A 12,495-nucleotide genomic window follows, 5' to 3' on the forward strand; every position below is an offset into this window, starting at 1 on the left:
AAGTGTTTCGCTGTGAGATCCTTATTCTAGTAATCACTTCGAAACTTCAAGTGTACACAGATCAGCTTCAAGGACACGTACCACAATGAAACTGTAACTCCACGTTTGCTACACTGCAGCATACATAAAGTAGCAATTTCAGGTGAAATGAGGCTTTAATTTATGAGATTTGTGTAATTTAAAAATCGAAGTGGTAGTGCATGTATAACCTTCGGGCGGTTATTTGTGGACTCTACAAGGATGTTCATTTAGCTTGTTTTCATCGGTATCCACTCTTTGACGCTTGATAGGATTTCAGAAAAATTAAGAACCTAACTACACAATCTTTTAAGATATCCATATATATATATTTTTTCTTTGTCGATAGTAACAAGTTAGCCATACAATTTTATAATGTTAAATCCAATGTCGTTGGAATACTATCCCTGCTAGAACCGGAATCTGCCGAACTCAGCGTTTCCTGGGTATCTTCCTTGTTCAACCGTATAATGCTTGGATCCTTCTTTTCTTTGCTCTTCTCGCGTTCTCTATCACGGTCTTTATCCCGATCCCGATCCTTATCTTTGTCCTTGTTATGCTTGTGCTTATGCTTATGTTTGTGCTTCTTCTTGTCTTTCTTCTTCTTTTTCTGAAATGTCGAAAGTAAAATTATTAGAAATATGAATTTAAAAAAAAAACAATCATAGGGTGATTCCTTGTAGCGTCTTTTTTCGCAATGCACAAGTAAAAATATTAAGGTTTTTGTGAATGCATGTAGTTGAAACCAGTACTTGTTGCTTACCGTGGAGGAGCAAGCAATGTCTGAAATTTACTGACTTACCTATTTAAACCTCGTAAATCTTGAGAAAAAGGACGCTACAAGAAAACACCTTAAACATCAACAATCTTACCTTGCTTCCATCGGATTTACTACCAATGCTCGGCTCGGACGCAACTGTAGGCAACGCTTCGGATGATTTACTGAACATGCCCGGCTCGAAGCCGGTTGGACCAGTCACTGAACTACTGCTAGGTGTGATTCCCGGCAGCGATATAGAATTATCCGAATAAAACTCCGTTTTTGATTTCTTCTCCGGTGGAGGCGCATCAACGTGCGTCTCTGAATTGTTATCATCTAGATCGATAATTTCTTCCTTGAGAATCGATTTTTCCGTTTCTACAATTTCGGTTTTTATGCTCAAATCGACCGTTTCCAAAATGATGTCCTCACGGATTTCCTCGGCTAGAAGAGGTGAACCTTCGCGACTCTTGGACATCATCAGCTCCGTAGGACCAATATCGATCAAGTCCAGCGGCTTTATATCCAGCGGGCTCGAGGATCGAGGACGTTTATGCGAAAAAGATTTTAGTTCGATTTCAGATGGTTGGTCAATCTCGGGCGCACGATCGGTCACCGCTGCAAAAGACGATGCTAACTTCTGCGGTTTCAGGATTGATGCTAGTTCTGGGTTTGGCAGACAGTTTGGAACACGTGTGTTGTACAGTGTGTAGTACAGATCAACCATATCACAGCGAAGTCGTGTGTCGTGCGAAAGAAGACCACTAAGAAAAGATAGGAATGATTTATTACCATTACAATTTCATCCAACTCAACTTACTTCATATTATTCCAAATCCTTAGTGCCAGTTCCTCCCGATCCAGCCTATGCTTGTTACCCTTATCGAATGGTAAATTTTCGATCAGTAACCGACCCAACTTATGTCTAGCCATCGGATCTGGATCCGTTTCTAACATATCGATCAAATGTTCCAAATCCTCCCAGCGACCGTCAATTTTTACAAAGTCGACCAGACATTCCATTGCAGCATCCCGAACGTCGATGTACTGGCCGTAAGCGGCATAGCTACGGTAGATTTTCGGATTCGTCGGCAGATGGCCACATTTCTGTAGCTTACGGATTACTTTGAGGCACGCGATCGATACTGTATATTTGTACGACGGGAGATGCTTCTCGAGATTGAGTATCCGCGTGACTTCCTCCAGGACTAATCTGCGAAACATTATGTAAATATAGACGGTTAGAAGTCAATCGAAAACCAAAACTAAATCATCCAGGTATCTACATATTGTACATGTAGAGCGGTAGAATGCATTGTTCGTCAGGGAAAACATTGCAAAAGTACTATTTAAAACTACTTAATGGAATACTGAACAAATTATCTCATAACAATATCACAATAAAAGATTATTGAGAAACGAAAATTGAACGGTAGTGATCAACTTCACCCCGTTTTACGGTACTTTCCACACATAAAACTCGCTAAAGCACAAATTTGTTATTATTAGAGAAGCTTTTCAACGCATCACTTAGCGAAACATTTGGCTTGTAGCTGCAGCTATCGGAAATTATGCATACAATGTTTTGCGGAAGAGCTATTAACTGGAGGCCTAGATATCCCTTTCACAGACATAATAATACAGTTCAACAGAAGAGGCGGGGCAAACAATAGGCAACGATTGCATGCCACATGAGAAAGCTTTTCCCTGTACTATTATGAAATATCGGAGAGATCCTGTAAAAATATTGTTAATAGGTAAAAGCATAAATACCTACATTGTCAATAATATTGATGACAAAAATATTGATGCAAAGATTGACACAGAATCAAAAAAGTTTAATTTTTTCGTGTTTCAATATTCCATTTCGCTGTGACTAGAGCAGCAGATGGAAAAGATCCTGTGCGATTATGCAACATTACCACTTCCGAATGAGATTCTGCCTACTTTTGATTGCTGCTAGTTCTTTTCACATTCGAGGTAGTGGAATTCTGTGAATATTTTGCCAAAAAAGTCTTGGAACAGTCCACCCGACATAACATCAATTTAGAAAGCAGCAGCCCTGCGTTGATGTGTAGTGGTAAGCGTGACTGCTTTCTCACCCCAATAGGTCTGGGTTCAATCCCAGCCGAAGTCGGTGGGATTTTTCTGAGGCGTAAAAATCTCTGGTCACAACTTACTTCGGAAGGGAAGTAAAGCCGTTGGTCCCGGCCCATGTGTGTTTGAATGGGTGCGATATCCTACGCAGGTGTGGAAGCTGCCTTCCTGCACATTCAATTGCCGTCAATGGATGGCAATCGATGCCCTTCGGTGATTGGCACTAGATTGCGGAACAGAGACCGACGTTAAATAAAAAGAAAGAAAGAAAAGGAGTCCTGTGTTGAAACCAGAAATACTGTATAAAGTATTGTCGTCAAAATGTTATTAAAAAAAAAGTTTCGACATTTGTTTTAATGCAACACACGATAAATTGATTTCATGACATTTTGGTTAAAAAATAACCACTTGTCTGGGTGGAGACACTTATCCATTCGTTAAGATTTATGATGTAAAAAGTAAAAACTGTATTTAAGCACAGAGAACAGACATTGAGGCTCGAACAAAATTTCTCTAAAAACTTGTGTAAAGATATCTATTTGACTTAAGCGCCACTAACGGCGGCTTCCCCACTTAAAAACCCTCTTTGACAACATGATGGCGCAGGCGTTGCACAATTTACACTATACACTAAGCACTGGTAGTCCCAAGTGGCAACAGAAAATTTATTGATACTAGCGCCAAATTGGTCAACAATTTATAGAGCAAATCAGGAGATGCTAGCGCCACGTAACGGCGATGTTCCCACTTATCTTTACACAAGTTTCGGACTAATGTCGGACGTATGTTTTCTGTGAATAAACTTAGACGCTAAAATATCGAGAAAAACGAAAAAATTCATTTGACCATCTTTTTCCAGAATGGTCCCACTGTGCATTTGCGCGACCTTGAAACCTTCATCATATAATAAATTTAACACTTTTTTAAAATGAAGAACCCACAGCACAGTTCGTTGCTGTTTCAACTCAAAAATCTTGTTATGATAAATTTAGCACTGCATAGCACCATGCAAATATTACGAAAGATTTCAATAATACATTTTCTTAAGTTTTCTAATTCTTAGAAATACCTTACGAAATCATGAATAACGCAGAACATGTTAATACCTAGCAAAATCTTAAGTAATAAGTACATGGTCCCATAGTTTTAACATGAACAAACCTCTTTATTTGGTTTCTGTTAAAAGGCTGTTCTGAATAATTCTGAAAAGGTTTTTAGCAAGTGTCCATCTCAACTGTTGTAACTGTCCTCTAACCAATTTTAAAATTGGGTGGGGTTAAAGGGCCGAATGCCTAATGTAATTCTATTAGTACGAATAACAAAGCAGTGCACAGTCGTCACGTTTTAAACCCAACGTCTGAGAAAACTTACGCTTCTGAAAATTTACTAGGAAATATGGAATTCTCACAGTGCAGATCTAGCATAGAACCGCTATTCGCATAACAGTTTGAATAGAACATGCGACTGTTATGCGAATATCGATATTGATTGAAGTCTGCCTGAAAAAGGAGTTTTAGCAAGCTCGGCAACGAAATTTAGCGTCAAATACTTACTTTGAGTCCGCCGAAAGGTTCTCCGATGTATGCGTCATTCCCTGGTGGACAACGGAAATAACCGGAGTAATCGAGTTCCCTAACGCCTCCACCAGTGCCGCCCGGTAGTAATTATCCGAATAGTGATTCTTTGTGTTATCATTATACTTGAACAAATCCAACAGAAATCGGATAACTTCAGGTGGACAGATGCCATGTGCCGTTCTTAGACCTGCCATAGCAACCGGAATGGTTTTCTGCAGAAAGTAGTGCTGGAAGTTGGTAAAATTGTTCTGTCGAATAATATGTGGCGCACTGAACGATCCGAAAAATTTCTTGAAGATGGTCAACATCGCCGGGGGGCCCTGCCAGGACGTTACCATGGCATTGGCAACCTTTGTCAAGCAGTGTGCTGCTTTGCAGCGCACTTCGAAGAACACTTGCTCATTTTCAATGGTATCCGTAAGTGCTAGCCGAGTCGCTGGGGAAGCGTACCGTTCAAGGGCAGCGATTGCTTCCAACTGAGCGGTAACGTCCCGTTCGTGACGCAGCTGAAATTGCCACTGAAAATCCGGCTGCTCGATGTGGACCGATCTGAGGAGAGTCATTTCCGGATCAAGGCGTATCCATAGGACGGGAGATTCGCTGAAAATAAACAGAACCGTTTTTAGATCATCTCAAAGAAATGACAGCTCACAAATGTGCACTTACTCCATAGGAGACAGATCCATGTCAACTTCCTCTCCAGTGCAGAGCGGGATTTTCTTCTTTTTATTCCTCCTACTCTTAGAGTGACAAGTGATATCCGCTTTAACAACAATATTCTCGATTTGCAGCGTATGTTTAAACGTCCCATCCAACTCCTGCAACTGAATCAACAGGGGACCGACATACTTCTTAACACCTTTCTGGTTGACTGCATCCTGACGAACTTCCAGTTCAATCGTATTTCTCTTTCGATTGAAAACCGAAGTCATGGTAAATTTTGCATGACCTCCAGTGCGAACCCATTGATCGATAAAAACGGCCATATCCTTTCCAGTCACGGTAAAGATCGCTTTCGTGAAGATGTTTGTGGAAATATGCAATTGATGCCACAATCCGCTGCTAATCTTCGTTGAAGCTGCATTCGACGCCAATGCCAACTGTTTGTTAAATACCTGTAAGAGCAATTCTTGGCCGATTCTGTGCTCCAACATTCTGATAACTAAATGAGCTTTCTTTCTCATGATTTCGATGTACTTTGGCGAGATTGTGTGTAAATTTTTTATCGGAAAGTAAAATGGATTATCGTTGTAAGCCTTAGCTGGAGCCGCCGGTGACTGATTGATACTGGATACGGCTGGTGGAGCCGGAGCTTGACTACAATCCAGTATGATTCCCCCAAATTTCTCCTCGTATTTCACCACCTCAGCTAGCTCGTCTCGAATCCAGCTCCGATATGCATTGTTTCCAAAGCACTTTTTTGAGTAGAGTCCACACATGTACTCGGCAATTCCACGGGCCAGCCACGCATCGGACCAATTCTGCATCGTGATAAAGCAACCGAAAAACTGCTCTGCAATTGCTTTCGACATTACCTGAAACAAAAGTTTTAATGCGCTTTTGGATAAATATATACCATCCATACCTTTCGGGACACGAAGGTCTGATCAATGATGGCAATCGAATGCAACAGATGTGTCGACAGAATCGTCATTGTAGCGTACGCATTTCCATCATTATCGATCTCGTCCACAAACACTTGTTTGTAGCAGGTAAACGGATATCGCTGCGTTAGAGCTTCCTCGTAGAATTCAAATGCTTCATGCATGTATCGTACAGTATTCTTCAACAGTGGCATCATCTGCGGCAAACAGAAGTGTGTCACCTCATGCATATGCGGATCCACGTAGATTTCGAATGGCCCAACTGCAAGGGCAATATTCGGAGCAGATACCGGAACCGACACCGTGTAGTGATACGTCTTCCTTCTGAGGTCAGGAGTCATAACCACTTCAACCAGTTCTCCACAGGAAACGGCCGTCATGTTCTTATCGACCGTAAACTCCAACTTCCAGGTACATGGTTCCGCATAGCTATCCACACAAGGGAACCAAAGCCTCGAAGAGTTCTCATGACCATATGTAAACATATGTGCCGCTCGTTCTTCTATAGTCCCTTCTCCTTCGGGAATAACGAAATGTACTCCTCCGGATGGATCCTCCAGCGAAAACTCAATACCAATCCTCAAGCCCCGTCCTTCCCCTATTAAATGAGTTGCTTGTTCTGGGACAACTATCACCAACTCCCCCGCATTGTGGTCCGAGTCTGTTTTCTTCGCAGCTTCCAGGTGACATTTTGAGAAAACCTCCAACGATTTATTCTTAATTTCACCCTGACAAATGTCCAGGAACGGGTCGAAGTAGTGAAATGTCGCTTCGTAGCTGTCGTTCAATATCACACGATATATACGACATTGCCGGCAGTTCAATCGGATGATCTTTAGCGTTTCCTTGACCGGAACTATTGTCAACTCCACGAATCCGATGATGCTCTTCCGCTCAAAGCTAATGCCGGTCAAGCTGAGAATCTGATGCGCTGTAAAGGAGAAAGCAACGAAATCAAAACAAAATGTCAAAATGTATAGGAAACAAGGATACTTATAATTTATACGGTCGCACGTTGTCCGCTGTTTTTTCTTTTTTCATTTTTGGTAAAATTCACTCAAATTAGACACTCATTTCTACCAAAAAATTACAATTATCTGAGAAAATCTCAGAAAATGTTTACTGTTGTCACCAAAAAATGACGCCTGGAGTTAAAACTATAGATAGTTATTGAATAGATGTGCGGTACCAAATTTTGTATCCGATCCGAACCTGGGTACTGCGGATCCAATGACATTTATATAAGGTCTGGGCCAACAGGCAGCTTGCTGGTGTTAGAAGCAAAAATGTTGTAAACATTGCTGAACATCTGCTAACAGATAGATATACGTCACTGCCGACATACTGAGAACAGATAGAAATACGTCACTGCCAACAGCTGTTTCGTGTAAAAAGATAAACATTGCCATATAATACGAACACCACTAACCATTTGCACATTTCACTAACACCAATAAGCCCTTTGGCCCAGACCTTATATAAACGTCATTGCTGCGGATCCAATGAAAAGATCACCGAGGGAAAGCAATCGGTTAAGTTGTGTGAGTGAAACCACTGTAGTATACAATACCAATGACGTTTATATAAGGTCTGGGCCAAAGGGGTTATTAGTGTTTGTGAAATGTGCAATTGTTTAGTGGTGTTCGTATTTTATTGCAATCCCTAATAAACAAGTACCATAAATGAACTGTATCCCGGATGGGTAAACTATCGCACAAATGGTTTGGATTATACCCTGAACACGTCGTTAAGCTCTCTTTTATGGTTATTTTTATTAGGGATGTTTATCTTTTTACACGAAACAGCTGTTGGCAGTGACGTATTTCTATCTGTTCGCAGATGTTCAGCAATGTTAACAACATTTTTGCTTCTAATACCAGCAAGCTGCCTGTTGGCCCAGACCTAATATAAATGTCATTGATACAATACAAACAATTAGTGACGTCACTAATTGCATTTATGTTGCTTCTTTGGACAATATTTCACCTCTCTTTGTACTCATTGCTGCGGACTCACTCATGGCGGTAAGCTCCAACTCAGATTAACTTTTAATACCATCCCTGTTTGGATGATCTGAAATATTTGCTTAAAGTCGCGTTGATTCACTGCATTAAAGCAGCCACACATTCATGATCGGGATTTAATCCAAGGATAATACCGGTTGGAGCTTAACCACCATCAAAGTATATCGACAGTGAGCATGCATAAGGGCGTAAACGTGATGATCAATTTTCTCTTTTGTTAATAACTCGCTAGAATTAACGTTTCTCGGTGCGTTTGCTGTTGCTTATGATAGCCAATACAACATGTAACAACTCTGCATTCAACAAATTCTAGAAAATTGTTTCGCTTAGCTGTAGCAATGCAAAGAGAAAATCGACTATCAACTTTTATAAACAAAACGTTCATTATTCTTTTCTCGCCAATCGAACGCAAATTAGAAGCATCATCGGATAGGGGAAACTTTCCCCAATCCAAAGATGGTTTTAATTTGCGTAGGCGAGTCTTGAGTCCGGTTGTATTGGTGCGGTATGTGAGAGTGTGTTAGTGAAAATCTGAGAAAGATACATAGCAAATCACTGTCAAACTCATTTTGACATATCTAATTTCATACATTTTCTAGGTTAGCCAGAGGAAAATAATAAACAACTTTACACGGCGATGCTGTGCGTGCGTTAAACGTCACTAATTTCTATAGCTGGTGTGCTCTTTTCTTTCCCATTTATGGCACAGACCTAACTGGTCCATATTTGGTGCTCTTTCCTGTTGTTGGTCTTGATTGGCTCGATTGGTTCCGCTATTTGACAGCTCAATTGATTCCCGAAATTCTACCCACCAGACTATGAATATAGCGTCTATAGTAAACATGTGAAACCTGTGAAACCCAAGAGAATTTGTCGACTCTTTTGTTCCTCTGCTGTTTGAATGATTGAAAAAATGTCGAACAAAGGCATGTGTGTAAGGCTAGAAAAAGGGAAAATATTCAGTGTCAACAATTCAAAGGGGCGTAATTGCATTTGTAAACAATGGCTTTAGTCGTCGATTTCTCGTGAATGAAAGTTCACTCATGAAAATGAATGACACCAGCATGCGAGGTAGGTTTCCTGTATCAGCTAGCATTTGTAATTTGGAGGGGTGGGTTTTCATTTGCGAGAAATCGACGTCTAAAGTCATTGTTTACAAAAGCAATTACGCCCCTTTGAAATGTTGGCACTGAATATTTTCCCTTTTTCTAGCCTTACACACATGCCTTTGTTTGACATTTTTTTTTTATTTGTTACTTTTTTACGTTTTCACGATGGTTCGTTACATGGACCTTGAGTAAAATGGCTTTTAAAGTTTTGACTTCGTATTTATTGTACAAGGAATAATTTTTTTAAATAACACATAAACGCACTTTTTTAAGTGCAAACATTCTTTATTCAGTTTAGTGTGTGGGGAGCAATATTATAGTCAAAATACACGTGGGAAATACGTTATCAGCAATGCGGCGATTTTTTCTAGTGTACAGATAAATACAGACATATTTCGACAGTGAGCATTCATAAGGGCGTATACGCGATGATCGATTCTCTTCATCGATTTTCTCTTTTCTTAATAACTCGCTAGATTTAACGTTTGTCGGTGCGTTTGTTGTTGCTTTTGAAAGCCAATACAACCTATTACAACTCTACATTGAACAAATTCTACAAAATTGTTTCGCTTAGCTGTATCAATGCAAAGAGAAAAACGATGAAGAGAATCGATCATCGCGTATACGCCCTTATGCATGCTCACTGTCGATTTTTTGACACTCTTACAGACTTTGAAAAAATCATCTGGCATCCCTGCTGTAGTCGTTCCGCTGTAGCAAAATATAAATAAACAGCACACATTGCATCACACGCTGCGATTTTACGGTTTATTGTTTTCTCAATTTTCCAGGAAAACGTAACTTAACTGTTTTAGACTCAGAATGTGGCCACTACTTGTACACTTTCTACGGTCAAATGCTGTATATATTACCCTTCCGGTGGCCGCTGTGGTTGGCGTAGTTGGGTACAACATTGAGAACCTGCTTTCCGATAAATACACTCCGTACAGCGGTAAGTGATTTTTACTATTTCGCCGTCTAGTTAAAATTTTACAGAAAGTTTTCCAATCATTCCAGCATCTATAGAGGAGAAACGAGTGGAAAGAATCACAGATGACGCCCATCTTAAGGATGCGACGAATGTCGAAAAACTTGTCTACAAAGAAAACGTTCTGGGTAGAAACCTATCTCCTTCCCTTGAAAAAAAGTAGAATGTTCTTTTTTAAAGATTGTGTGTAAATAAAGGGATCATATGATTGATTTTTATGTATGTAATTGTAATTTATAATTTTCTCTTAGCTCCGCGAAAACCAGGCAGTTGTAATATCCTCCCTTTTGCTAGAAGGAGCAACGACGCTGTCGCTTATAACAAACTTGATTTTGTATTTCCTCTGACTTTTCTCAATGGTGTGCCGAAAAGCGTTATGCTGAGATTGCTACTTCGTCGCACTAACTACAGCAATAGTGTTGTTGACTTTTCATTGAGTACGATCCTTAGATAGATGAATTTGTTTCTATTGCGTTAATTATTGCTAAATCTAATGACCAATTTCCAAAAACAGATATTACAAAATGTGTTTATTCCGCTTCTCGCGTGACGCGTACCGAGTCGAGTCGTTTATGTCACCCAATTCCCGTACTCGAATAGAGTGACAATTGTCGATACGAATGAACTCCGATGAACTTTCGGTGTATTCCCATAGTCGATGTATATCGACAAAACTCGGATCGGAATGACGTTTTCATGCGAGTGTTGTCGATACGTCAGAAGCAATCGAGAACGTTTGAAAAGCGTGAAAATGGAAGTGAAACGGTAAGTTTTGTGTGTGTGTGTGTGTGTGTGTGTGTGTGTGTGTGTGTGTGTGTGTGTGTGTGTGTGTGTGTGTGTGTGTGTGTGCGTGCGTGCGTGCGTGCGTGCGTGCGTGCGTGCGTGTGTGTGTGTACGTGTGTGTGTGTGTGTGTGTGTGGGGGGGGGGGGGGGGATGAAACACCCACCAAATGAAAGGTATGACCACGGTTCCACAGAGCGAATAGTTGTCTTGGGTTCCGAAACACGAATCTTATGCTTCTAAACCCTCCGTCACTCGCCCTGTTGTACTTTGTACAACACACATGAGTTTTCCATTGCCATTCTGTTGCTGAGTTACCAATCGTTCTGAAACCAACGAGTATTCCTCAAAAAACTTGTTTTGATTTAAAGAAGCTAAACTTTGATTACAGTAAACACCTAAAATAAGGATAATAGGGAAAATGTAAATGAAACCGCGTAAACTGTGGCCATACAACGTGAGATTTTACTTCATTGATTACAACATAGAATATATCGAGATCCTGACCAGATAGAAAGTTATTGCCTTGAACAAAGTTGTTCAGGAGGTTAAAGCCTATTTTTTGGGCACAATTTTTCAGAATTTTCTCACTACGCGGCGTTAGTATACACGTAAAATTTTCATGTATAAAATATCTCGAGATCCTGACCAAATAGAAAGTTACTGTCCTAGGCAAAGTTGTTCAGGAGGTCAAGGTTTTTTGGCTGGTGAACAGTAGTTCAGAATTTTCTCACTGCGCTGTGCTAGTATACACGTGCAATCCTCATATATGCTACAGCTCGAGATCCAGAACAGCTAGAAAATTACTGTCTTCGACAAAGTTGTTTATGAGATCAAAGCTTTTTTGCTGGTAAACAGTAAATAGTTCAGAATATTTTCGGTATGCGGCGCTAGTGTGCATGTAAAATATTTGTATATGCTATAGCTTAAGGTCAGGAAGTAACTGTCATCGTCAAAGTTGTACATGCGGCAAAGTTCTTCCGGATGGTGAACATGCAAATGAGTTTTGTTCAAAGCTCTCTAATGTTACGTCCAATTTTTGATCTCCTTAGGTTATTTGCATGGTATAAATGGTATAAGGGTTCTACTACTACTTTTAGTTTCAATTTTTTTCCAAGTCAATTCTGAGAAAATCAATCATTATTCTTAAGAGTAAATTTCGAAAAATAGTGTAACTTTGGGTGAAGCTTTGGTATACAAAATTTGAAAATCATATTGAGCAATTTGCCCCTTCGTATTTCCATTTAAAATCTTTAAAATGTTCTAAAAAGAACGAAAAATTGACGTTTTTAGGGCATGTCCTTGCACTTATGATCGGGAGTGTACAGTTTTATAAATTTATCCATTCAACTGAGCAAAAATGCCTCACTCTCTGAGTTAGTCTCGTTGTCGTTGTGACACGTTAATACAAGGATTTTTTTTGTTCTGACCCCTCAATAAGACATTTTGAAATTAGCCTTAAATGAAAGGGAGACTCTAAACATTCATTTGGTGGAAGTTTCAACGATATTGATCTTTTAAGATAATGTTTTCTATC

The 12,495-nt window shown here is 40.0% G+C and overlaps 2 protein-coding genes across 2 annotated transcripts; one reads left to right on the top strand and one right to left on the bottom strand.

Moving 5' to 3' along the window:
• Nucleotides 1-361: 361 nt before the first annotated feature.
• On the bottom strand, nt 362-7,293 carry Taf2 (TATA-box binding protein associated factor 2). The gene is made up of 7 exons (XM_065235066.1): nt 7,246-7,293; nt 6,038-7,087; nt 5,119-5,987; nt 4,429-5,052; nt 1,599-1,991; nt 891-1,542; nt 362-628 (listed from the first exon to the last, which is right to left on the bottom strand). The coding sequence occupies exons 1-7, from the start codon at nt 7,291-7,293 to the stop codon at nt 389-391; spliced, it is 3,876 nt and encodes a 1,291-aa protein (XP_065091138.1). The 3' UTR covers nt 362-388.
• Nucleotides 7,294-9,941: 2,648 nt separating this feature from the next.
• On the top strand, nt 9,942-10,368 carry LOC135712121 (small integral membrane protein 12-A). The gene is made up of 2 exons (XM_065235094.1): nt 9,942-10,141; nt 10,207-10,368. The coding sequence occupies exons 1-2, from the start codon at nt 10,012-10,014 to the stop codon at nt 10,338-10,340; spliced, it is 264 nt and encodes an 87-aa protein (XP_065091166.1). The 5' UTR covers nt 9,942-10,011; the 3' UTR covers nt 10,341-10,368.
• The last annotated feature ends 2,127 nt before the right edge of the window (nt 10,369-12,495 follow it).

Source organism: Ochlerotatus camptorhynchus, unplaced genomic scaffold, assembly GCF_037179485.1.
Source record: "Ochlerotatus camptorhynchus isolate MF236.1 unplaced genomic scaffold, CSIRO-AGI_Acam_v1.1 ptg000457l, whole genome shotgun sequence".
Classification (NCBI taxonomy): domain Eukaryota; kingdom Metazoa; phylum Arthropoda; class Insecta; order Diptera; family Culicidae; genus Ochlerotatus; species Ochlerotatus camptorhynchus.

Coding starts and splice junctions, on each gene's coding strand:
- Taf2 (XM_065235066.1), bottom strand. CDS start 7,293: ATGTCATTGGATCCGCAGTACCCAGGTTCGGATCGGATACAAAATTTG. Junction 7,088..7,245: donor CGGATCGGATACAAAATTTG/GTACCGCACATC, acceptor AAATGAAAAAAG/AAAAAACAGCGGACAACGTG. Junction 5,053..5,118: donor ATGGATCTGTCTCCTATGGA/GTAAGTGCACAT, acceptor GTTTATTTTCAG/CGAATCTCCCGTCCTATGGA.
- LOC135712121 (XM_065235094.1), top strand. CDS start 10,012: ATGTGGCCACTACTTGTACACTTTCTACGGTCAAATGCTGTATATATT. Junction 10,142..10,206: donor TAAATACACTCCGTACAGCG/GTAAGTGATTTT, acceptor CAATCATTCCAG/CATCTATAGAGGAGAAACGA.